At 50.9% G+C, this 25,064-nt stretch overlaps 1 protein-coding gene across 1 annotated transcript in view; it reads right to left on the bottom strand.

Moving 5' to 3' along the window:
* The window catches only part of LOC144119265 (uncharacterized), a 59,628-nt gene that overhangs the window by 9,701 nt on the left and 24,863 nt on the right, over positions 1-25,064 (bottom strand). Inside the window, exon 3 of the mRNA XM_077651934.1 lies at positions 874-939. Coding sequence (XP_077508060.1) covers positions 874-939 — 66 coding nt within the window. The remainder of the gene's footprint in view (positions 1-873; positions 940-25,064) is intronic.

Genomic DNA, 25,064 nt, shown 5'->3' with positions numbered 1-25,064 from the left:
ACTGAATGAAAACAATCCTGAAAACATTTGTTCAAAGGCGGTGTATCATCATAAAAACGTGGTGCCCTGCTGCAGGTTTCCGTCGAAGGCACACTCGCAGCAGTGGGAGCGCTGACAGCAGCCATTCTGCATGTCCCCCCCCCCCCCCCCCGGAAATGCGAGTCGTACAGACTGCCTTTGAAACATTTAACGAGCCCGTTAACTGTTCTGCTCGCTAGCCGTTGAGCATCCTGTTATTCACGTTATTCGCTCTGACATGCGCCCTTGTTGCTGGCCTGGCTTTAGGCTTTCCCCTTTGCTAGCCAAAGAGATCACGGATACGCTAAAAAAAATAACAGCGCTCGTAGAATTTGTGTATGGCTGCATACACACCTACAGGCACGCCTCCAGACGAAAAAAAGCCAACACAAAAGACAGGACGCGCAGTAAACATCCGTTTTATCTCGTGTTTTTCCTCCTCATCCTCGCTTAGTCGCGCCGGATTTGGTCTGCTTGTTTCCGCAGTCAAAAGACCACAGCTAACCATAAATTTTACCCCATTAGAACCTCGCGACCGCCGAACGGAGTAAACGTCTATTCAGGGCGCACTGTTAAATCTTACTGCACTCATATAATCTTTCGTACGAGTTCGTGGTGCTGCTGTTACAATGGCATGTGCACAAAGAAGACCGGGTTGCTAGAGAGGCTAGCAACAACAGGTCAACAATCAGACCATTACGGATCTCTGTGCTAGTGCAAAAGCATGAGAGACATGAAAGAGTTCGTAGTGACCAGGGCTACCAGCAGTCACGCTGTAAGTCACTATCTCCTGAGAAACCAGCTCCCTGCCGCAGTGGTGCGAGTAAAACCTGCAGATGCTCTGAGGCGCCTCACCTGAAAGTCGTCGCTGCGGACGAGTTTTTGGCATATATCTATGGCTTCACATGTGCTTCTCACAAACTGCAACGGAAGAAGATAGACTGTCACAGCCTCTTATCGCGATGGCGTACAGTCCCCTGGAAGGCCAATAATCAGATGGCGCCAGAGATCAGGCGGCAGGTGAGTTGAGAAATATTAGGAAATAAGTAAGGTTAAAGAAGCTACGGGAGGAGAGAGTTACATGTCATTTGTCTTGTACCTAGCGCCTAGTGATCATGATAGTGAGGATAAAGCGGCGCCAACACAACAGTGAAGGGAACGGTGCGTCTGCAGACCCGCTGCAGACTAAACTGGTTTTCTATGGAACCCGTCGAGTTCCATCGTATGCCACTTGCAAACAATGGCTGAGCTGAAAATGCAGTCGCCAATCTTTCTTAAAGAAAGGAAGTTTCACTTCTTTTGTTTCTTCTGTGAAAAATACAACCTCGACAAAATGTAAGTCAGGGCTAGTTGGCGCTCTACTTAAGTCTATTCGAGAGCACGCCACGGACAGCGGACGAAAGAAAGGAATCCAGTGGACAGGCATGTCCTGTTTTCCTCATTTCGTCACTGATTTTTATTCGCTATGCATGATTGCAAACTTGAAAAAAAAAAAGAAGAAGCAAGCATTCACGGCGTCGCAGAGCAAACACTGGGCCGAAACGAGCTTGGAATGAATGCGGCCGTCATGAATGCAGCAGAGCCGCGAGCTCCGCACCGACAAGCCGCGGTCGTCTAAGCTTTGTTCCAGTTAATAAAAACAAGACCTGAGGTCGTACTGTTATCACAATCTTCAAGCCCACCTACCATGTATGGTAAGGCAACACATTACCTACCACAAGCTTCAAGCCAGTCTACGACTTACGGTAAAGCAACGCGTTGTGTAGCGTACGTTCAAGAGCACAAAGCATTGAAGCATGATACACAGCCACGAGGCATTAACTGTTTGCTTCCAGCTTTGTCACGATAATCCTTGACAATCCTCCGTGACAATTATCTTCGAAAAGAATTAACCCTAGATTTACTTCGTTAAATTAAAGGCGACGTAGGTGCGCTAACCCATTATGTGTGCACCTCTCGCAGGGGTTACTTATGATGGTTTTGCACACATTGTAAGCGGCAGCAGTCGCAACTTGGTTGCAGCAGGCGCGCTACTCTCCATTCAACTTGGCTGCAGTCGGCGTGCATTGGTTCCGTCCTTCTCAAGTGGCTGCTGCTGCCGTGAAACCGGTATCCTTCTTCATCAGGACGCATGACGGCTTTGGCAGGTGGGGTGCTACCCCCTTCCAACCGTGGCAGCTGACATGTGGAGACTTCATTCGCAAACAGGACAAATTTTTCACTAGTGAGGCATCTAGTGCTAGCGCACTTAAAAACAAAATCAGTACATCACTAGATAAATCGACGGTAGCGTGCGATAACAGTAAAGCTCAAAATTTAACCTACGATTTCTTATTACAGCCATGCTCATGTAACTTGTGTTCATCAGTTGTCGGAGAATTATAAGAACGAGCAAGGAAATGGCTGAGTTACTTTCGGTTGACGATAAAGGTCACGGCCAGGACAGGACAAAACACAGCTGCGAACTCCAAAAAGAAAAGCACAATGACACCTAATTCCAATATGCTTTGGCAGAGTGATACCATTCGAAGATGTTGAGCCCTTTCCCGCCACTGGTGGGGACAGGGAGCTCTTCCCGAACTCTTTCCGTACTACACCACCTGCCGCTTGCCACGCGGAGGCTTCACATAGGCGAACCGGGTGTGGTGACGTCACTGTCCTACAGGTAACGTCACGTCGATCCAGCCAATGATATATATCCATTCTGGTAACGCAATTGATGCCACCACTGCCCTTCAGCCAATCATGGTTTTCTGGACGACGCCGGACACCGCCAGGTTTTTGCTCCGGTAAGGGTAAACCATAGCGAACTGAAGAATCGCTGCCAGAGAGGAAAGTTTCTTGTGGCTGCCATCGAGCATTCTCAAAGTACGACATTTGCTACCACTTCTATCGCGCTAAGGTTTCAAGTGCGCCTTATTTTCAAGGAAGCCGTGAGAAAGATTCCCAGATAAGGCCAAGATAATATGAAGATGGGCACTGGGACCCCGTGCTAATCGCCTGGCCGGTAGCTGTTCGCACTATTTATTAATGCGTTTGCATTAAAAGGGCCTGTGGAGGCGGAAATGGCTACCGACGTCACGAGCCACTTCAAGCCTTGTGACGTCATCGACACGTGCACATCGTGGCAGGTGACAACCTGCCCACAGGATTGTCAGCAAATTGCTCACCGTGGGAGGCGGCAGGCGAGAGGTTGCTCGGGAAGAGCAACTAGAGTCTCACAAGCTTCTCCGGTGGCTGTGTTTATGAAACAGCCACCTGCCGAGTCAACGGCACATCGCTTAATCGCTGCACCGTTGCGCCAAAAATAGTATGGGAACTCCCAGCAATCTAGTAATGGAAAGTACAGAAAGGCCCCATTCCGTACATATGAGCATTAACTCATAAAGGTATCGATTCATACCAATAATCTGGGCTACAGCCTAATCAGCAGCAACAGCAAATGCAACGCATTCAAACTACCCACCGATGATCGCCGAAGAGTTTTTCTTTATGTATTTTAAAGGCTAAAGCATGCAGGGGCAAGTGGACTATAGCACACTCAGCAACCCTGCACAAAAGCAATTTTGAGCGGGAAACCGTTTTTGTTCCCAATTTTTTCATGTGATTCATATAAAAAATCAATTTATCGGCAGATCACCCAACGGCAGTCTTGTATTTTTTTTTCTATTCAAGTTTTTGCGGTCGTCGAAAGCATTCCGCATTGCTTTTCTATGGCAGTCTTAACTCTTCGATGCGATTGCGATAAACGCTTTAAAAAAAGATATTGCTACACATCAGAATAATGTAAAATTACCTTCAATATCTCAAAAACAGTGTGTTACAATGTTTTTTTTGTAATTTTCAAGATCTTTGCCCGAGAAAGCTGCACTTGAAAAAAAAATGGGCAGTGGCTTAGCTCTGCTATGCCAGGATATACGTTCCCCTCGCTGAGCTTGTTGTGGTCATTGTATGCTTAGCAATGAGAGAGATTGGGCTCCATCTCGGCGGCTATGCGCCGTGTGTTACGCTCGGAAGTCTGGCGTATCCGTTTGGCAAGTCGCTCCTCTCTCTGTTCGGGTGTCTCCGCTGCTCTCTTCGCCTTCTTACGCTCATTCTCTCTTTGCTGAGTAGCCAAGTGCCAGGCGAGAACCTCAGGATCGGAAGAGTTAATCTTATCTTGTCTATGCCGCCGTTTAGCAGCGGCTAGACTATCCTTCTCTGCATTCGTATCAAACGTTGTGATATGGGCGCCCATTATAGCTTCGCCTTTTATACGCAATGCTGCGCATGTGACGCGCGGTTCGGGTGATAGAGCGGCGTGCGGCGAGGCGGCGACGAAACGCGCGGCGCATCTTTGGGGTCTCTCTGATTACCATGGTATCAGCGCATGCGCACAACTGCTCATCCGCATGACATCACGCGCGGCTCTGACGGTGGAGTGGCCGCGCGGCCGCGGCGACGGCGAAGTGCATGCCGCACCTTCTGCTCCTCCCCGGTTGCCGTGGTAACGACGCATGCGCACAACTGTCTCCCATGGCTCAAAGCGAAATGCTCGACTGGTCGCCCAGTGTATCTCTCGCTACAAAATCTAACAAAAGAAATAGTAATGGTGAAAGACAGTATACAATGCCAGCGATGCAGGGTATTTACCATATCAGTAACAGTCGTTTTGAAGACACTCGTGTCAGTTATTGCGGTGATAAAGGCAGGGATTTGGTTCCACTATAAACTAGTCTTTGGAATAAAAGAGGAAATGTAAAACAATCCGGCAATCGGTACGGCAGCATTGAACTTTCTGTCGCGGCGGGATGAAATATACGATGGTGAGTGGAATCGGAAGGCACTAAGGGTCGAATTAAAATAATAAATCTTTAGAAACGAGCAAAAGCGTGATATTGTAGCGAAGAGAGTCGAAGCGCGATTGCGGCGTGCCGACGACGACGCTGCTTCTGGCGGACCTGCCTGTTTTTGTGCTCCTGCTATCACCTGTACTCGCCGCCGGCCTCTACGTCAAGCAAGCCGTGACGATATTCCTCAATGGAGAAAAGGGTCAGATGATTTGCGATTAGATTTCATTAGGGGCACACTTCCAGTACTCTGATAACTTGGTAATAAGAAACCTTCAGAACTGTTTTGGGTGGATTTGATATTAGAATTGTTTACTAGTGTAATAGGGTAGAGCGTTGGACCAGTTGGGCCTTGCACTGTTGGTGTGGTGTATAAGATTCCGCTCAGCTGTGGGTCGGTGTACATAGGCCAGACAGGACGCTGTCTCAATGACAGGCTCAGAGAGCATGTCAATTACCTGGGCGCAAGTGGCGGCTCGAACCTGTCTTTGCATTTCCTCAAATGCGAACACTATACTGACAGGAATAAGAAGGAGAAACAGCAGTGCAGTTCTTTCCTCCGTTCTACTGTTGTTACCGGGCGAGCTTCCGGTAGGCTGGCCCGTGAAATTGTAGAGGCCCTTAAAATTAGCACCACGGAAGGCTGCGTGAGTAAGGCTTCGGTAGCCTTTCTCAGAAAAGAACTCGCCTTTCTCCGAAATGGTTAGCCTGCTTTTGTTGTTCAATTCCGATTAGTTCTGATAAGATTCTGCATGTGCCTATTCTTGATGCAATTTTTACAGTATCTATGTGCGTGCTCTTTTCTTCCCACACGTGATGTTCTGGATATTGTACGCTTGCGCCCTCTCTGCTTCTTAAGGCGGTGTATCATTTCTGAAAATACAGTTGCAAGTTTGCGCTCGTGTATGTGTGTGGGTGTTTCTCCCTCCCGTCCTGTGTTATTCTGCGCAAAGTTTTTTTTTTTAATATGGTTACCAGTGGGAGCGCCAATAGAGATAGATGCATGCGCACTTTCAGAAGCTCTAGAGTGTAAAAATTTGGTCAAATCTTCACGTGGTTCTCAGCAAGATTTTCATTTTAGGAAATGAAGGAAATGCTGCGGACAGGTTTTTTATGAAAGCTCTGATTTTTTGCAAAGCAGAGGTAAATATCCTAGAACAAATGAAATTTTAAGCATGTCGCTCTATCTTGTCGTCTGCTCAAAATATTGATTGTCGAAAATTCGCCCGCGACGTATCGTTACTTACTCAGCAGGCACTGAGCAAGTATGGGGCGTCTATTTAAGAGGCTTGGTGACGGGGGCGGAGAGCTCAACACAGCCAGGCCGACCAGCTTCTTTCTCCTCTACGCTTCCGATCTCCTCCGCTTCGTCGTCGACACAAAGCGCGTGACACTTCTCCCTCCGCAGACGAAGGCTCCCATGGCGAGCTAAGCAGTGTCCCGAGGGCTGAATCGTTTTAGCCGATCAATGTGCGCCACTTGGGTCTTTCGTGAGCATCGGCCACTGTCAGTAAGGCGCGAGACGACGTAGTTCAAATCACTGATGCGCTCAAGCACAACAAAAGGGCCAGTGTAGTGGGACAGCAGCTTCGGACACAAACCACGCTTTCGGAGCGGCGTCCACAACCACGCTCTATCGCAAGGATCATAGGAGATGGGCTGGCGGCGGATGTCGTAGCGGTGTTTAGAGCGCTGCTGTGTGTCCAAAATGCGGAGGCGGGCAATTCGACGTGCTTCTTCAGCTCGGCAGATTGTAGCGGCGATGGAAGGCTCGTCGTGAAGAGAAAAAGGAAGGATGGTGTCGATGCAGCGGAGGGGAACACGAGCGTACAAAAGGTAGAATGGGCTGTAACCAGTTGTTTCATGTTGTGCAGTTTTGTACGCATACGAAATAAAAAGGAGGATGTCATCCCAGTTGTTATGGTCAGAATCGACGTACATTGCCAGCATAGTGGTGAGCGTGCGGTTTGTGCGTTCGACGAGGCCGTTCGTTTGTGGGCGACACAGTATCGAGTGAGTAAAATTGCATTCGCAGCGACGAAGTAGTTCTTCGACAACATCCGCAGTAAACTGGCGCCCACGATCACTGATGAGAACGCAAGGAGGTCCATGAGGGAGAATGAGAACGCGCAGGAGAAAAATAGACACATCGGAAGCAGTGGCGGACGGTATGGCGGCTCTTTCACAGTGTCGTATTAGGTGATCAACACACACGATAACCTAGCGGTTTCCATTCGCAGACCGGAGAAAATGGCCTAAGAGGTTGATGCGCACTTGCTCAACTGGTGTGGCCGGAGGTTTGACAGGGTGCAGCTGGCCTGGTGAACAAGACGTAGGCAGCTTAAAACCCTGGCACTGGACACAGCTGGCTACGTATTGTTGAATCGTTTGACGCATTTTGGGCCAGTAAAAACGTTCTTGTGTGCGGTGAAGGGTCCGGGCCACTCCCAAGTGGCCAGACGGGACATCGTCGTGCATCAGTTGAAAAACAGGGATGCGAAGGCTTTCCGGCACGACGAAAAGGAACCGTGCACCACCGGGCGTGAAATTCTTCTTGTAAAGTAAACCGGCGCGAACACAGAAACGCGAAGCAGGGGAATCACCGGCGGCGACGAAGAGCACCGCTGACGTCTTGTCCTTGCGCTGTTCAGTCTTGAACTGGTTAGGATCAGGAAACATGGGTGACACAGAAGCGATGTCGTCGTCGAAGTTGTCGCCATTGCAAACAGTCGTCGGAAGCGGCAAGCGCGAGAGACAGTCAGCGTCGGCGTGTTGACGACCGCTTTTGTACACGACGGTGAAGTTGAACTGTAGCCGCAAAGCCCAGCCAGCAAGTCGGCCACATGGGTCACGGAGGTTCACGAGCCAACAGAGCGAATGATGGTCGGTGACGATGGTAAACGGTAGGAACGAAAGCGCTGCACAGTAAAAAGTACCACGAGACAATCTTGTTCGGTAACTGTGTAATTCCGTTCCGACTTACTCAACGACCGGCTGGCACAAACTACCACATGCTGTTCTCCTCCATGGCGCTGGATGAGCATAGCGCCAGTTCCGACACCATTGGCGTAGGTGTAAACTTCGATGGGAGCGGACGGGCAGAAATGGCGCAGGATAGGGCCCGGCGTCAGGAGAAAATTCAGATGGCGGAATGCAGACTCACAGTCAGGGGTCCACTGGAATGGTACGTCTTTTGTACGAGGCACATGAGAGGAGAAGCCGCCTGCAAAGCGCGGAACAAAACGGCGAAAATAGCATTGCCCTAAAAACTACGAAGTTCCTTGACTGACTGCCGCGCTTTAAAGTTGGTGACAGCCTCAACTTTCTGAGGATCCGGCCGTACACCGTCGTCATCATCCAAGTGTCCAAGGACAATTATTTGGCGTTCGCCAAAGTGACACTTCTTAGAGTTAAGGACCAGGCCCGCTCTTTCAATGCAGGCGAAGACGATAGCCAGGTGGCTGTTATGTTCGCTAAATGTCTTCCCAAAGATCACAACATCATCCACATAACACAAACAAATCTGCCACTTCAGACCACTCAAAATAGTGTCCACAAATCTTTCAAATGTGGCAGGTGCATTTCATAGTCCAAAATGCATAAAGTTAAATTCATACCGTCCATCAGGTGTGACAAATGCAGTCGTTTCGTTGTCGTTCGGATGCATTGGTATTTACCAGTACCCTGATCTCAAATCAACCGAGGAAAAGTATGCGGCAGAGTGAAGACAGTCGATGGCATCGTCCATGCGTGGAAGCGGATACACATCTTTTTTTTATGGCATTTAGGCGACGATAGTCCACACAGACTCACCATGTATTATCTTTCTCTTTCACGGGGATAACTGGAGCGCTTCGTTGTCGACACAAAGCACGTTACACTATGCTCACTTTTTCTTTTCCGTGTTGTTAACGCACAGTTTTCGTCCATATTCAGAATGGGGTTTTGTTTCACAGGTTCTGAAATTGTTGTGTACACTTTCTGCGTGGACCAAAATTCGCGCGGTGCTTAACTGCTGCGATATGGCGCCAACTGGTGCAGGAACAGCCATTTACCGCCAACAACTTCGGCTGTGTTCACTGTGTTCGTGCGCGTGGGGTTTAATGAATCGAGGCTTGAATGAACATAGGACAACAACTACCCCATTTCTGTGCGAAAGCAGCCTCCAGACCCGCAAAATTCTCAGAAGCCTCTGACATCAAGAAAGGAAAAGAAAGGCGCATGACTAGAGCTAGGCGTACAGAAATAACAAATGACTACGGCTTAGCTCGGCTATGCCCGGTGATGCAAGCGAAAGCTTTGTTATGTGTGGTTGTGATGAGCCTGACTGGCAACCTCATCCGGATGATCAGACTCAGCGCGTCTTCTACGAAACCGACCCGACGACGTAGACGGTTCCGGCCGACTCGCGTCGTCCACAGCGAGAAACTGCGAGGTGGCAGTGTGAATGCACGTGAGAGCGGCGCCGTCTCAATTTCAAGCGAACAGCGAGTCACGCGGTTAGTCACGTGGACACATATGGCGAGGCTGCAGCTGCGGCGAGTCACGTGGTACGTCATGTGGCTGAGACAACTCCACTCCTACACTTGAAGGTCGAATATACCGCGCCGATGAGCTTGGCTCGACGAGGCTACTGAAGCTTTCGCTTTAAAAATTGGAGGACGCTTAAGCTCTGCCTTCATGAGTGGAACGCGACAGAGCGTTGCAGCGCTGCCAAGGAGTCCACGGAACGCGATCGCCCGTTCGGCGCGACGCCTTTCCCGTTGGACAAATCGTTAGGAGTCTCTGAAGGGCTCTCAAAACAGCCCACCCGCCGCCCGAAGAGATCACGAACGGGCTGCAATGACGCTCCAGCGAAGGCGCAGTAACTGTCCCAAATTTCGGTGGACACCTCAGCCCGCCGTGAGGGGAGAGAGGAAGTTTGGAGTGAAAGAGAAAAGACAGAAAGAGGGGTCGTAATGTAGGTCTGCGTTTTGAGGAAAGAAAATGGCGTAGTACCTGTCTCACCTCGTCGCGCTTTCAGGTACGTGGCAGTGGTGACCACCAAGACCTACAAACTATAGACCTGCACAGATGGCCCTGCTCCAGCGCGCATGTTCTAGTTCATGCCTTTTGCCGTTGGGATAAGAACATAATGGGCGGTGTGGCGCTAATATATAGCAGTTGAGAAAATGGCCTCATTTATCATTTTATTTCGAACAGGGTAGTTTTGTTGCTTATTCACATAACCCTTAGCATCCATTTATCAATGCTAGGCATGGTGGCGCCGACGGGAAGAAAGCGGCCAAAAAGGAAGGCTCTTTTTATACTCTTTCAAAGCGGAAAAAGACTTTAGTATGACTATTTTAATTGCTTATGTTAAGATAGCACAGAAGGACAGAATTAATGTGTTAAAAAGCGAGCGCGAAATGGCAGACAATGATGATTATCATAGCAGACGAACAGGGCAACCAAAAGACCCTCAATGTCAAGAACCTAACGAAAGTTGGCGCTCGCTGCTTTATAGAGCCCCACCATCTGTGTAATTGTGTGGTTGTTGTGCTCTGTGTTGTTGTTGTTGTGCTCTGTGTGCTCTGTGTTGTTGTGCTCGCGCTTCCTTCCTGCTGTGGAATTGGGCGAAGATGGGCATGGGGAGGATTCCCTGAAGACCACCGCGAGGGTAGGTGAGCCCTCTGGGGGAGACGTGACTGCAGGACTGCCAGAGGAAGCGACAACAATAGCGTACCCACGTGTTCGAACAGGAATGCCGCAAGCAGCGACGATAGCGTCCCCACGTGTTCAACAGGAATGCCAGCGACGACCATAAGCGTATTCGTTCCGGTCCTCGCCACGACAAAGTGCGGTATCAGTGCGGTCCCCTTCAGTCACGCTGGATTTCAACAATTGCCCGAGTGCCGCACCTGCGACAGAGCCTCCGCGTTCCGGTCACCAGTACAAGCTCTTTCGACACCTGCGTGGAGACAGCCTGCATTCCTGTGTCATGCAGGTGCCCTCCGGACGCACGTGCGCGGCAACCTGGAAGCCGCGGGGACGACGACGTGACCGAGTCCTGTTCCCTTTCCCTCGACCGAGCTGCGAAGAAGCATCAGGACCACCCTGCCGTGGGTGGTACCATCAGTGCCATCGTGTGACTGGACATCATTCTTCGAGCTGTATTCCCCAGCTAGGGATCTGGGTAATACGAAGAGTATTTAAGGAGCTGCTGGTTTGATGCCAGTTGAGAGCCCCCTTCTTGAGAGGTATCATAGACTCCCGACTCCTAAGAAGCTCTCTTTACTGAGAAGCACTCTCAGTTGCCCGTACTTGTACATATTGTAAATATTCCTTGTATAAAGTTTTCCGAGTTTTCTTCCTCCGATCGTCCTCGTCTCTTCTCCGGCCCAGTCACGCTACCTGAATCCCCACAGCTGGATGGCAGCTGTGGGACGTCCACGTGAAGTTACCGGCTCCAACGGACCTTGGCAGCTACGGGACTGACAGGCATCAGCTATACCTTGCCAGGGTGAGTGCCCAATGTTTTGCCGTTCATTTCGCCAGACCGTACTAGCACAGGCAGATGCTAGGTGCGGATTCCTGTTGTCTGGGAAATTGATTTAGGGAAAGTGCTTTGTCCACTTCAAGCTAGGGCTTTTGTTTTAGTGGGCTTGCTAACGCATGGTGGAACTCACGATGGAGAAGTTAAACGTGCAGGAGCTGCTCGAAATTTTCCAGGAGCTGGGCATTTCGCTATGTTCTACGAAAAAAAAAAGAAATTTCGAGGTTATGCGGCAGGAGGAGGTGACTACTGAAGAGGTCGACGAGGCTTTGGAAACGATTTTTGGACGCAAGAAAGAAAAAGAAGAGCTTCGGTTGGCTCAAGAAAGACGGGAGGTCAGTGAGGCAGAAGAAAATGCGAGAGAACATGCTCGAAAAATGAAGGAGCTCGAAATCGCGTCGAACGGAGAGAATATGGCGCGTCATAGCCCTGTAGCTTCGGTAGAGGAGCAAGGGAGGCAGATATTGCAGGATCTGGTCTCACCATACCGCGTGGGAGGAGATATTGCACTCTTTTTGGTAAATTTCGAACGCGCATGCGGGAAGGTGCACATCGAAAGAGCGCTTGGTATGAGAAGTTACTTCCTCTCCTTCCGTGCGAGGCGGCCGAAGTGGTGGCCCGCCTCTCACGGGAAGAGTGTGATGACTACGAAAAGGTAAAGAGCGCACTGCTTAGAAAATACCAGCTTTCTGCTGAAGCCTTTAGGCAGCGATTCAGGCAGACAAAGAAAGGCGGAGAGTCGCATACTGACTTCGCGTACCGGCTTAAAGTCAACTTAAAAGAGTGGCTCAAGACCGCTGAGGTGCACGGAAGTCATGACAAGGTACTGGAGTGCATTGCACTAGAGCAGTACTATAGCGCGATTCCAGAAGATCTGAGGATATGGCTGCAAGATAGGCTAACAGATATAAACCTAGACAAAGCAGCACAGCTCGCAGACGAGTATTACGTTCGCCGAAACCTCCAAAGCAAGGCAGGGTACGATAACAGGCTAGGAAAGAGAGAAACCTATTTAAAGAGAAACCCCGACCGAAGGGTGCCACCAGCACGCCGAGATCGCCGAACAGAGGAAGCGGGATCAAAAGGAGGAGGTAGCGAAAACAAGATGGAGTCACCCAAATCTGCCGATTCGCCGAAACAGCAGGCGCCTGGAGCTCGCGCGTTTGAAGCGCGAAAGCCCATTGTCTGCTATAATTGCAACAAGCAGGGTCACATCTCAGTGAGCTGCCAAGCGCAAAAGATAGCGTTCGCGTCCATGCGAGAGTCGGACGAAAACCTTAAATTGCTGGAGCCATACATGCGGGACGTGGTTATAAATGGCAAGAAATTCAGGCCACTGCGGGATTCAGCGGCTACCATGGATGTTGCTCACCCGTCCTGTGTTTCCTCCACGGACTACACCGGCGAATGCGCCTGGATTAAGCAGGTCGCCGAAGAACAGAGTGCATGCTTGCCTATAGCGAAGGTGACCCTAGAGGGGACTTTAGGCAGGCTAGACACAGAAGCGGCAGTTAGCGCAAACTGGCCGACACACTTGCCCTAACTGTTTTCGAACAAATCCGAGCAGCTGCTGAACGAGAAAGGTCTTTCTTTCCCCTCGGGCTTGGCTTGCATGGCGCTAACACGTTCTCGAGCGCGAAAGCTCGCAAAGAAACTCGACTGTGCTCCGATAAATGAGCAGGCACCGAACCACTCTCCCGACCAGCCGGGGGATCCTTGCAGAAAAACTGATCTGTCTAAACCACATGAGCATGACCATGAAGGTGTTCACGAACAAGCGGTAGCTCATGAAATGCAAGGAACCGCCGATTCCGTACAGAATGGGCAAGAGGAACCAACGCGAAGGGTTCGACATTAACACCTGCTTCGACTTGTTGGGAGGAGTTGACTAAGGTTGATAGGAAAGCACTTATTGTAGAGCAGAAAAACGACCCATCGTTAAGAGCTCTAAGCAATAAGGTGAGTGAGGGAGTCGCCAGAAAGAACATCAGCCTTCATGAGAAATCCGGCCTTCAGTACCGGAAATACTGCGACTCAAAGGGACGCGCATATGAGCAACTCCTAGTGCCTGAGAAGTACCGGCGGCAGCTTCTGGTGCTCGCACACGGAAGTGCATGGGCGGGCCTCCTGGGCTTAAAGAAAACAAAAGCTAGATTAGCCCTCGAATACTACTGGCCTAGCTGCTGGAAAGATGTGGAACAGCTTATTAGATCTTGCGACACCTGCAAGCGGGTCGGCAAGTCGACGGATAAATGGAAAGCACCCATGACACTAGTTCCCATAATTACAGAGCCTTTTCGGCGTCTTCTAGTAGATACTCTCGGCCCACTGCCAGCGTCCAACTCTGGCTGTCGCTACATTCTGACCTCACTGTGCGGGGCAACCAAATTTCCCGAGGCCATTCCCTTGAAGGAGCTAAGTTCCGCATGTGTTGTAGACGCCGTTTTGTCAATTTTCTCTCGCGTGGGGTTCCCTGCAGAGATACGAAGTGATAACGGGAGCGTGTTCACAAGCTGCTTGACAACAACGTTCTTTGAACGGTGTGGGATTCAAATAATCCGCAGTTCCATTCACCACCCTCAGTCAAATCCAGTCGAGCGTATGCACTCAGTGCTAAAGCTGATACTTAGGTCTGTGTTTTGAGCATAAGGGAGATTGGGAAAGCTGCATTCCAGCAGCACTCTTTGCAATGAGATCCGTCCCCCACGAAAGCATAGGATTTAGCCCCGCTGAACTAGTTTACAGGCGTGACTTGAGGACCCCATTGCGCATGCTAAGGGAGTCATGGGAGGGTTACGAAGAGGATCCCTGTGTAGTGGAATACGTCCTGAAACTACTGGAAAGACTTGCGAGACCCAGAGACCTCGTGGAAGCAAATTTCAGAACAGCGCAGTCACTGTCTAAAGTGTACTACGACAAATCGGCACGCAAGCGCACCTTTCAACCTGGTGACCAAGTGATGTTGCTGCGTCCGTCAAAAAGGAACAAGCTTTAGGTGCAATGGGAAGGGCCAGCTAAGGTAGTGTCCAAGCTTTCGGACACCAACTATGAGGCCGAATTTAAGAACAAACACAATCGGATAATCCACAGAAATTTGGTGAAGCCTTATGTGCAGCGTCAGGCCATGGTTAACATGGCGCTGAACATGCCAGAGGAAGAGATCTCCGACATACCTTATGTCCCTCATGAGGACGAGCAAGAAGTGAATGAGCTGCTAAATTCAATCGACAGAGAGCCACGTTTGACGGAAAGTCAACGAGGAGACATGAAAAACGTCGTCCGCGACTTTGAGGCGGGGTTTTCAAACAAGCCAGGAAAAACAACCCTCATCGAACACGACATTCAGCTGTCCAGCGAACAGCCGATCAGGTAACATACCTAGGAGTACTTTTTCCTATTTCGGCCAGGATAAGTAAGAGTGAGTGGTGTAACGTTCCTTGACTCTAGGTATAGGGGCGGGCAAAATTGAACGCCACGTCGGCCAGATCAAGTCACCAATTCCCGTACCGCGTGCCCTCTAAGCACCAACCTGATTTCATTTAGCAATTTTTGTTCCTATCCAAGTGCACCTCGAGCGGAAGCACACGCCTTGGACAGGTGCCCTGTCAATACCACTCGTCGGGAGACACCATGTGTTCATTAAGGCAAAACATTTGATCTCTTCAAGTTTTAGTTGGTTTTCTTGCTAAGTGCAATTTTGGCCCTGAGTTTTGGTCTGGCGGGATGTGTGGGTTCTGAGGGCACGTGTTTTTGTCAGGTGTGGTTTGGCGTCTGTGATCCCTTTTTGGCTAGCATTGCAGAGAATTTCCCAAAACGGCCATCTGACGAAGGGAAGCGATGCCGAAGTTCGGCACTGAAGGTCATCAGAAGACTCCCAAAGAGAATCAGGTTCCTGGCACGCCCAGTCAGCCGAGCTACATGCGAGCAGTTCATCTTACGGGCGCAATATCTGGCGGCGGGGGTGCTCTTGTGCTCGCGCTTCCTTCCTGCTGTGGAATTCGGCGAAGTGGGGCATGGGGAGGATTCTCTGAAGACCACCGCGAGGGTGGGTGAGCCCTCTGGGGGAGACGTGACTGCAGGACTGCCAGAGGGAACGACAATAGCGTCCCCACGTGTTCGAACAGGAATGCCGGAAGCAGCGACGATAGCGTCCCCACGTGTTCAACTGGAATGCCAGCGACGACCATAAGCGTATTCGTTCCGGTCCTCGCCACGACGAAGTGCGGTATCAGTGTGGTCCCCTTCAATCACGCTGGATTTGAACAATTGCCCGAGTACCGCACCTGCGACCGAGCCTCCGCGTTCCGGTCACCAGTACAAGCTCTTTCGACACCTGCGGGGAGACAGCCTGCATTCCTGTGTCATGCAGCTGCCCTCCGGACGCACGTGCGCGGCAACCTGGAAGCCGCGGGGACGACGACGTGACCGAGTCCTGTTCCCTTTCCCTCGACCGAGCTGCGAAGAAACATCAGGACCGCCCTGCCGTGGGTGGTACCATCAGTGCCATCGTGTGATTGGACATCATTCTTCGAACTGTATTCCCCAGCTAGGGATCTGGGGAATACGAAGAGTATTCAAGGAGTTGCTGGTTTGATGCCAGAAGAGAGCCCCCTTCTTGAGAGGTATCAGAGACTCCCGACTCCTAAGAAGCTCTCTTTACTGCGAAGCACTCTCAATTGCCCGTACTTGTACATAATGTAAATAGTCCTTGTATAAAGTTTTCCAAGTTTTCTTCCTCCGATCGTCCTCGTCTCTTCTCCGGCCCAGTCACGCTACCTGAATCCCAACAGTGTCCACTTGAAAAAACTAGGCTTCCGCGCAATATTTCGCGCTAAGGAATGCGAGAGCGCCAGCCATTTTTTTAGTCCCGAAGCACTAATCCGGTGGGTCAGATCCAAGCAAAATCGTGCCTTGTATGTGCACCGTGTGAGTTTAGAAAAAGAAACAGAAAATAAAAAGAAAAGGAAGAAACAGAAACCCCCCCATTGTCGAGTGTGCACAACACAATGGTAGCACCAAATTTGGTCCACCACCGCCATAAATTTGGCCCACCCCCTAAATTTGACCTCCGCCGATTTGGCCCAAAATTGGCATGCAACCTTATTCCAGTGTGCCCAACCAGATGATGGAACCCAAATTTGGCCACCCAGGCCAGAAATTCGACCTTGGCAAATTTGGACCAAAATCGATGTCTAGCCATAGCTCACCACGCCGAAAAGGATGGTAACCTCCAAATTTGGCCGGGGCCTACCCAAAAATTTGACCTTGTCGGATTCGGACTAAATCTGTATCCAACCTTATTTGAGCGTGCCCGACACTATGGCGACCTCCAAATTTGGTCCGTGTCATTGCTCATTGCCAGAATTTAACCTTGGCGATTCGCGAATGATTTCGCATTATAATAGGTTTAACCAAACTAAAACTGATCATACCTCTGGTCTAAGAACAATAAATTACAGAGTACCGAAGCTGTCAACAAACTGTGGGAAACAAAGTCTAAAATACCTAATACCTAAGCTTTTGAATAACAGTAAGAATCTTAGGACACTAATTGAATCGCACTCGTCAGCAGCTGCTTTTAATGGTGCTTTGACCAACGATTTTGTAGGCTCATGTAATGTACTTACTCTTTTAATCGAGAAATCAAATATGCTATTTTCAAGGCAATTATTAGGTGGCTTAATTTTTTTCTCTTCTAATTCTTTATGTGGAGTGGTGTCTTTGTGCCGCCAAAGAAGAAGTCGATAATGTTAATATAATGATATTTGTTTCTTGTTATCTGCTTTATATGTATGTTTTATGTATACGAATGCTCTCGATGTATGCTTTTGCTTTTTTTCTCCTCTGTATGTGAGTAGAAGTTGAATTGTATATCTTGTATAGAGACGTTTCTTCTGGGTACAGTTTGTATGTGGTTGTGAGACCTGACTGGGTTCCCGGACCCAGTAAGGTGCAAGGAAGCACCTTTTGTCTGGGACCCTTTAGTTTCTTGTACCAAGATACTAAGAGCACAAATAAATAAACAAAAATAAATTAATAAAATCCCTGACGATTTTTTATAATCGCGTTTCACGCGCACCGCGCCATCTCGAAACGATATTTTTAAGCAGAAACGCGCGAAATCGACTGTGTCAATTCGGCAGTATGTACAAAGCGAGAAAAAATGCATAATGAGGCGGGATTATGACAGCGACAACTGGCGTACACAGAGGACACGGGAGGGTGTACAGTGGGTAACATTTTCAGGCAAGCGAATCCCGCGGCGCGGAGAAAGCCCGTCTCTCTCCCTACCCACCCTGGCATCTGCTGCTCTGCCAAAAAAGTGTTCCAGGAGTGTATTACTTGCGTGCCATGGTGATATTTACACACGTAGAGTGGCATAGTATTCACCTCCTCTTGGTGGTGCAATAAGTGCTGCCATCAGTGAATACTAACTGCAGAAATCTGAGTTGCCTTGGAGCTAGTGCGCCTCAAGGACGAGCGTATTGATGCGGAGATCTCATATTTGTGACTCTCTCTTCATACCCTGTATGAAGTTCTTTGCTTTATTCCTCTACGTAACCACGTCTCTGGCCTTCTATTTCCTGCTCTAACCCCGACCACGCTACTTCTCTGATTCCGAACAACTCCAGTGCCTAACCATCCAATACCCGCCGGCAGCGAACCAATAGAGTAGACCTCTGGTCTGGAAAGCACAGTCCTACGCAGTTCTAGCCGTGTGTCATTCCTCTTTCAGAGGCGCCCAACTGGTTGCGCTAGAAGCTTTTGGCCTTCTTATCAATAAAGTTTTTCGCCACCACCCCACTAAAGATCGCCCACACAAAGAGTAGCAGTGCATTTAATGCAAGTTTGCTGCAAAATTACTGGCGCAATGTAATTCGCTATATTACCAAATTAACTGATCAGGAAAGTAATTCATTGCTTTAGAAAATGCCGAAAAAAGTAATTGAATTATAGTATTTTAATAGCATGTATGACTGGTTGGCGTAAAAGGTCGGTGCGTTGCCTTAGAAACCACTAAGAGGATTCTTACCTTGCAAGGAGGTGGCATGACGGGAGCGGAGGAATGCGTAACTGGTGAGTCGTTCCCACGGAAATAGTCCGGAGACTGGTTACCACGGAATCAATAGAGTACGGCAAGAGCGTAGAAAGGCGTAACCGGAGGCTGATTACATCAGGAACCATCCGCAACATGGTTCCAGTGGAAGGAGGACGATCTGGTGAGAGCATAAGAAGGCGCTACCGGGTGGTGGCTGCCTCAAGAACTACCCGGACGGTAGTTGCCTTGGAAGAAAGAGGCTATGGCGAGAATGTAGGAATGTGTAACGGGAGGATTTTTACCGTGGAAGGAGGAAGGAGAGTTTGGCGAGATTGGAGGAATGTAGCATGGCCCATTTGCATCGACTGCTGCGAATCGAGCTCGCCGAGGAGATTGTCATCAGTGGCGCCGCTAGTTTAGATTGGCGGACTGGAGATGAGAGGAAGTCGAAAAACAAGCATGTGCGAACAACTATTTAAAAGAGCGCTCTGGTAGTATAAAATATATGAGGTCGCTGTCATCTACTCAACATATCGCTAAACGCAATACTTAACATCTGACGCTCAATCTCAGCACTACAAGTCCCACTCCGAGAAAAGCCCCTGCAGTGTGTGTGTACTCGAAGGTGGTATAGAAAGCCTTAACGATGGTAAGAAAATTAGGGCGCCGTCATCAAGAGGCCGTGCGACGCCCACACCACAGAAAGCACCGCCATTTCAGACAATCACATGCATGCCATTCGCCCAGCGGATGTGCTTGGAGGAAGCGGCGCCCAATGGTGGCGCAGTTGAAGCGAGATCGAGTGTAGGGCCGCCGGGCAAAGGAGTGGCAATGTAGGCTGGTTTGAGGCGGTCAGCAATCATGACGTCTACACGGCCGCTGACGTCTAACGTGAAGGTCTTCTGCGCACGATGGAGGACGCGGCACGGTCCATCGTAGGCCGGCGTGAGGGGTGGACAGACGTAGTCACGGCGGATGAAGAAATGGGTGCAGGAGGCCAGGTCGGTCCTGGTTGTCGAACACGGACTGAGGGTGACGGGCTGCAGGGGTGACAGGAGTAATGTGGCGAAATGTGTTGCGTAGGTCTCGGATGTAGGTGGAAGCATCATGGATTAACGGAGGGGAGGAAGGAGAGAATTCCCTATGGAGACGCAGGGGAACGCCGTAGACTAGCTCAGCAGAAGAGCTGCCGAGGTCAGCCTTCAGTGCAGAGCGAATGCCCAAGAGAACGAGGGGAAGGTGGTCGGACCAGCGTGCCCTTGGCTGATAAGTGGTAAGGACAGCCTTCAGTTGTCGATGCAGACGTTCCACCATGTCATTGGCCGAAGGATGGTAGGCGGTCGTTTGAATGTGGCAAACGCCCAGAATATTGGCAAGAGCAGTAAACACAGCCGATTGAAACTGGCGGCCGCGGTCTGTGGTGACGGTAGACGGGCAGCCGAAACGAGAGACCCAGCCGGCCATGAAGGCCGAAGCAACGGTCTCGGCTGTAGTGTCAGCATTGCGCAACGCCTCGGTACAGCGGGTGAAACGATCCACACAGGTGAGCTGGTAAGAGGCCCCACGTGATAACGGGAGTGGTCCAACAATGTCTATGTGAACGTGGGAAAACCGTGCGTCAAGCGGCCGAAAAGGAGAGGCAGGCGTGACGGTATGCCTGATAACTTTGACGCGCTGGCAGTGAAGGCAGGTTCGTTCCCAGTGGCGGACGTCGGCATTGATGCTTGGCCAAAGGAAACGAGACGTGATCAGCTTCTGCGTACCACGAATACCAGGCTGGCTCAGGCGGTGCAGTTTTTTAAAAATGGTGCGACGGAAAGCCAAAGATACGTAGGGGCGCGAGCCGCCAGTGGATGGCTCGCACGTAATGAACTGGGAGTAAAACGGCAGTGGACAGTCGGCGAAGGACATGGACGTGGATGAGGAGCGAAGACGTTGCAGCTCTGGATCATGGCGCTGTGCAGCCGATAGCTCCATGTCCACTGGTGATTCGGACGCCATGGCACTAACACGGGAAACCACATCATCAGTAGCATTCTCCGGGTCATGGACGTGACGGAGATCCACTGTAAACTCGGAGATCAAACAAAGTTGGCGGATCTCGCGTGCAGTGTAGGTGCTGTGGTTCCTTTGGAAGGCAATCGTCAAGGGCTTGTGGTCCGTGATGACGTGAAAGTCCCGGCCCTCCAGGAAGTGGCGAAAGTGCTTGATGGCGAGATACACAGTGAGCAATTCTCGACCGAAGGTGCTGTATTTAGTCTCAGGTGGCTTCAGCTTTTGGGATAAAAAACCGGGGGGCTGCCAACTAGAGACGTGCTGCTCGAGAACTGCGCCGACGGCAGTGCTCGAGGTGTCGGTGACGAGGCGCAGTGGAGCATCAGGAACTAGATGTGTGAGCAAAATGGCGTCTGCGAGCGCCTTCTTGGCAGCAGCAAATGCAGTGGCAGCGTCCTCAGTCCACTCAAATGGCGCAGCAGAATCTTTTTTCGTAGCCAAAGTATCAGTCAGAGGCTTCAGGAAAGAGGCGCGCTTCGGGAGAAAGCGGTGATGAAAGTTAAGGAGGCCCAAGAATTCTCTGAGTTTTTTTAGTGACATGGGGGCGGAAAAATCTGGAATGGCTTTGACTTTGCTTTCGAGAGGTCGAATGCCCTGTGGAGTGACAAGGTGGCCGAAAAACTCTATTGTAGCTACGCCAAAGAGGCACTTGTTCAGTTTGATGACGACCCCATATTCATCCAGTCGGTGGAAGAGGGCGCGCAGATGAGCTTCATGCTCAGTACCGGATGAACTTGCTACGAGGAGATCACCGATGTAAGCGAACACGAAGTCGAGGCTTCGCGTAACCTCGTTGATAGCTCGCTGAAAAGTCTGTGCGGCGTTGCGCAAGCCAAAAGGCATCCGCAGATACTCAAAGAAGCCCAACGGTGTGGTAATGGCCGTCTTCGGAATATCAGCGGGCTCCACAGGATTTTGATAAGCCTTCATTAAGTCAATTTTAGAGAAGTTCGTGCACCCAGCCAGACTTGATGTGAAGTCCTGCACGTGAGGAAGTGGATAGGGGTCTGGTAAAGTGTGAGCGTTGAGGGCGCGGTAATCTCCACATGGTCTCCAGGCGCCCGGATCTTTCTTTGGCACCATGTGAAGTGGCGATGCCCAGTTGCTGGAGGAAGGGCGTACTATGCCGAGTTCCAGCATGTGTTCGAACTCACGGCGAGCGATAGCGAGGCGCGCTCCCGACAAACGGGGAGGGCGAGCAAACACCGGAGGTCCCGAAGTCACGATGTGGTGAGTTATCGAGTGCTTCACAGGTGACTCTCTGGTATGCGGCTTTGTGAGGTTGGAAAAATCAGCCAGAACTTTCGCATACGGCGAAAAAGGGCGAGAGCCCGAAGCCCCGTCGCAGCAGTGGTGGAGAGTACGCCGTTGGCCAAGGGGTGCGTGCTGAGGTCTATGAGGCGATGAGCTTGCATGTCGACGACTAGGTTGAAAAAACCGAGGAATTCCGCGCCGAAAACAGCTTGCGAGACGTCCCGATAATGAAGATCCAGCGAAACATTCGGCGCAATCCGAGCTTAAGCGTCCGGGACCGTGGGCCGTACGTACGAATGGGGAGCTATTGATCGATTGGAGCGGGGAGGTCTGTTCGTTCCGACGGCGATCTGCCCAAGAGGCCGCTAAGGAGCGGACTTGTGCTCCCGAGTCGACCAGGAAAAGAGTGCCAGTAATCTTGTCCGAGACGTAAAAGAGGCGGCATGTCCGTCCGGCCGCACCACTTGCCGCCATCAGTGGCCGGTCGCAGCGTTTCCGACCAGGAGCACGGGTGTGTGCACTTGCAGGCAAAGCTGCCGAAAATACGGTGGTACCAGTAGACAGCCGAGGGCGAGGTGGCTGGCCGCGCATCGGATCGTTGGTATTCCGGGGAGCGGCGGCGTGGCCTGAACCCAATCGGAGAACGGCGCGGCAAGGGCGCGAGGACATCGAGCCGCCTGGCAAGAGCATCAAGTCGACATTCGATACTGGCAAGCTGGGATCAGCTAGTTCAGCGAGCTTGTTTAATGAAACATCACCCACAGCTGCGAGGATGGGGACCATGTGTTGGGGAAGACGCTGAAGGAACAACTCACGTAGAAGCGGGTCGTGCTGAGCAGCGGAGTCTCCCAGAAGCTGGCGCATGCGACGGAAGAGTTGCGAAGGGCGGCTGTCACCAAGCTCTGCAGAGCTGAGGAGGTGCTGGAGTTTGCTGCGCTCGGACGCTGACTTGCGGTCGATGATAAACGCCTTCAACGTGTCGAAGGGTCGAGCACAGTCCGGCGAGCTGATGACGTCCACTAAGTCCTCAGTGACGTCAGGAGGCAAGGACGCGACACAAGGTGGAGGAACTTGGTCTCCTGGCTGGTGATACGTCGCAGCTGGAAATGCGCCTCAACCTGCAGGGCCAGGCGCGGGGGTTATTGGGCCAAAATGGCAGCAGGATGACTAGCTGGAACGCGGCCATCGAAGCACAGAGGCTGAGCGTTCGGGGGCGTGTCGCCGCCGGTAGGCAGGGCGTAAGATCCAGCGGAGTCCATGGAGGAGAATGGGGTTGCGTGTTCGAAACCGGGTCGTCAAATCTGTTGGAGCTAAGGAGAGGAAAAATTAGCTCCGACAGCGTTGGGGTTCGAACTGTTTGCGCTGCTCGCGCTGCGGCGGCCTAGCCCAAATTCCTCTTTCCTGTCCTGCGCCGCTTGCCACGGCCTGCGAGCTGAGCGCGGTGCGAAGGGCGCTACAGCCTCATCCGTTAAGGCGCAGTTGAGGTGTTCAGGAAGATGTGAGACAGTTACTGTGCCATTTCCTTTCTTCAAACCCCAATTTTCGTATCAAAATTGTGACACAACCATTCCCCATACACCACTGGGAGTGGTGTCACACAGCTTCCCATTGCATATAGCATACGTCTTCTAGCCAGGTTAGAGGCTAGTTCGTGATAGCTATTCCAACCAACACGTTCGAGTTCTTCACTCGAACCTATGTGATTCAGCGTTTGTAGAATCAGCGTTCAGAGGCGTGTCTTCGCTTCACTTCTCACTGCGCAACCTGCGTCGAGGTCGAACGCTCAAGATGACGCACTAATGATATCGCCTTCACAGCACGTAAGCAGTCTTAAGTGCCTTCTGAATTTTCGCCCTCTAATTTCTCTTGAATTACTCTTATGACGTCACAGGATGTGGTAGCACCTTCAACATTGAGACCTGCAGGGCTGCGGTTCTCGCACATCACCTCCATTTCCTGTTTTCCTAGAAATTGATCACGACAACGAAGAGTAGAGTTTGAAGCAAGCTGCGAAGGCTGTTCTAGAACAGGAGCTTCTCTAAAATTTGCCTGAAAATTTACGAGGCCTTATCAAAAGAGCACCAAAGCCCGAACTGCATTCAGAAAAGTAGCGGTGGTCCCACCTCAATATCTAACGGGAAAGGCAAACAAAATCTTCGCTGCACTAAATGTTTATCAGTGTACCAGCACTCAAAACCTCCAATTTCGGATTTCGCCGGGGTTTGTCTGTCCGAAGCCTCTGGCAGGTGCCCCACCTGCCACCTGCCCACCGGGTTATACTCAACCTGCCTGCACGCTTTATGGCCAACTATGCAAAACACTCCATGGCCGCTAGTGGGTTTCGAACCCGGGCAGTTGGGGGGGGGGGTGAACAGATCAGCTTCGCTGACTGCTTCATTAGACCAATACGTCATTGCTGCAGCCGAACATCCAGCGTGTATAACTGCCAGTTTGTCGCGATGTGTTTTGAATCTCAACGCTTCGTCAACTTCCATCCGTGCGCAAAGGATGCAGAACATACTGCTATCGCATCACACCGCTATCGGAGTGGCCTCCGGTCCTCCTCCACGATTGCCCTCGGTCCTGTTGCAAGTTTACCAGCCCCCCTCGACCACCCCCCCCCCTTCGCGGGCAGTCAGGCATTGGATGCTAGTACCACTATATTTACTGCCCTCCCCTATTAGCGCGGTAGCATTAAAGACCCCGTTACGCAGAAACTCCGGCGTCCGCGTTGTCGGCATTAGCGTTGAGAGCAAAAAATCGCCAGCATGACTCTGGCAGGTGGTGCCCAGAGGGAAACATAGGAGGCAGGTGGACCATCTAGGTCACGTGGTCTTGCAGTGTCATCACAACCTGCCCGCCAGATAGTGAGCAAACAGCCCACCATGACGGATGGCAGTTAAATTAATGATTGGTTGTTCAGGAAGAGAAACCTGGGCCTTAGCAGGCCCACCGCTGGGACCACCTGCCATTGCAGGGTGATGCGCATCGCTTAACCGTTGCACCACTGCACCATGATGTGTGTGAGCACTCGCTGGAATCTATTCATGCAGAGGATGACATTATGCATATACGTGAATTAATTACGCTAGCGCGTCATACCCTTTACAGTTTATTGATCTTTGGACCTTGCCGACATATAAGGCACCCTTAATGGTATGGTACTTAACCTTCGTGGTAGCGCAGTGGCTATGGCGTTCCGTGACATCATTGGGCAGGATGCACGGGTTAGAAACCTGGCTTCGAAGGCTGATATCCCGGTTGAAGAATGGGCACGAAAACGCCCTTGTACTAAATGGGTACGCGTAAAGGGACATTTTCTGTAGAGCTACAC

The sequence above is a fragment of the Amblyomma americanum genome, chromosome 2, assembly GCF_052857255.1.
Source record: "Amblyomma americanum isolate KBUSLIRL-KWMA chromosome 2, ASM5285725v1, whole genome shotgun sequence".
In the NCBI taxonomy this organism is placed as follows: Eukaryota; Metazoa; Arthropoda; class Arachnida; order Ixodida; family Ixodidae; genus Amblyomma; species Amblyomma americanum.
The sequence above is the reverse complement of the archived record's forward strand: the minus strand, read 5'-3'. Positions and strand labels throughout refer to the sequence as shown.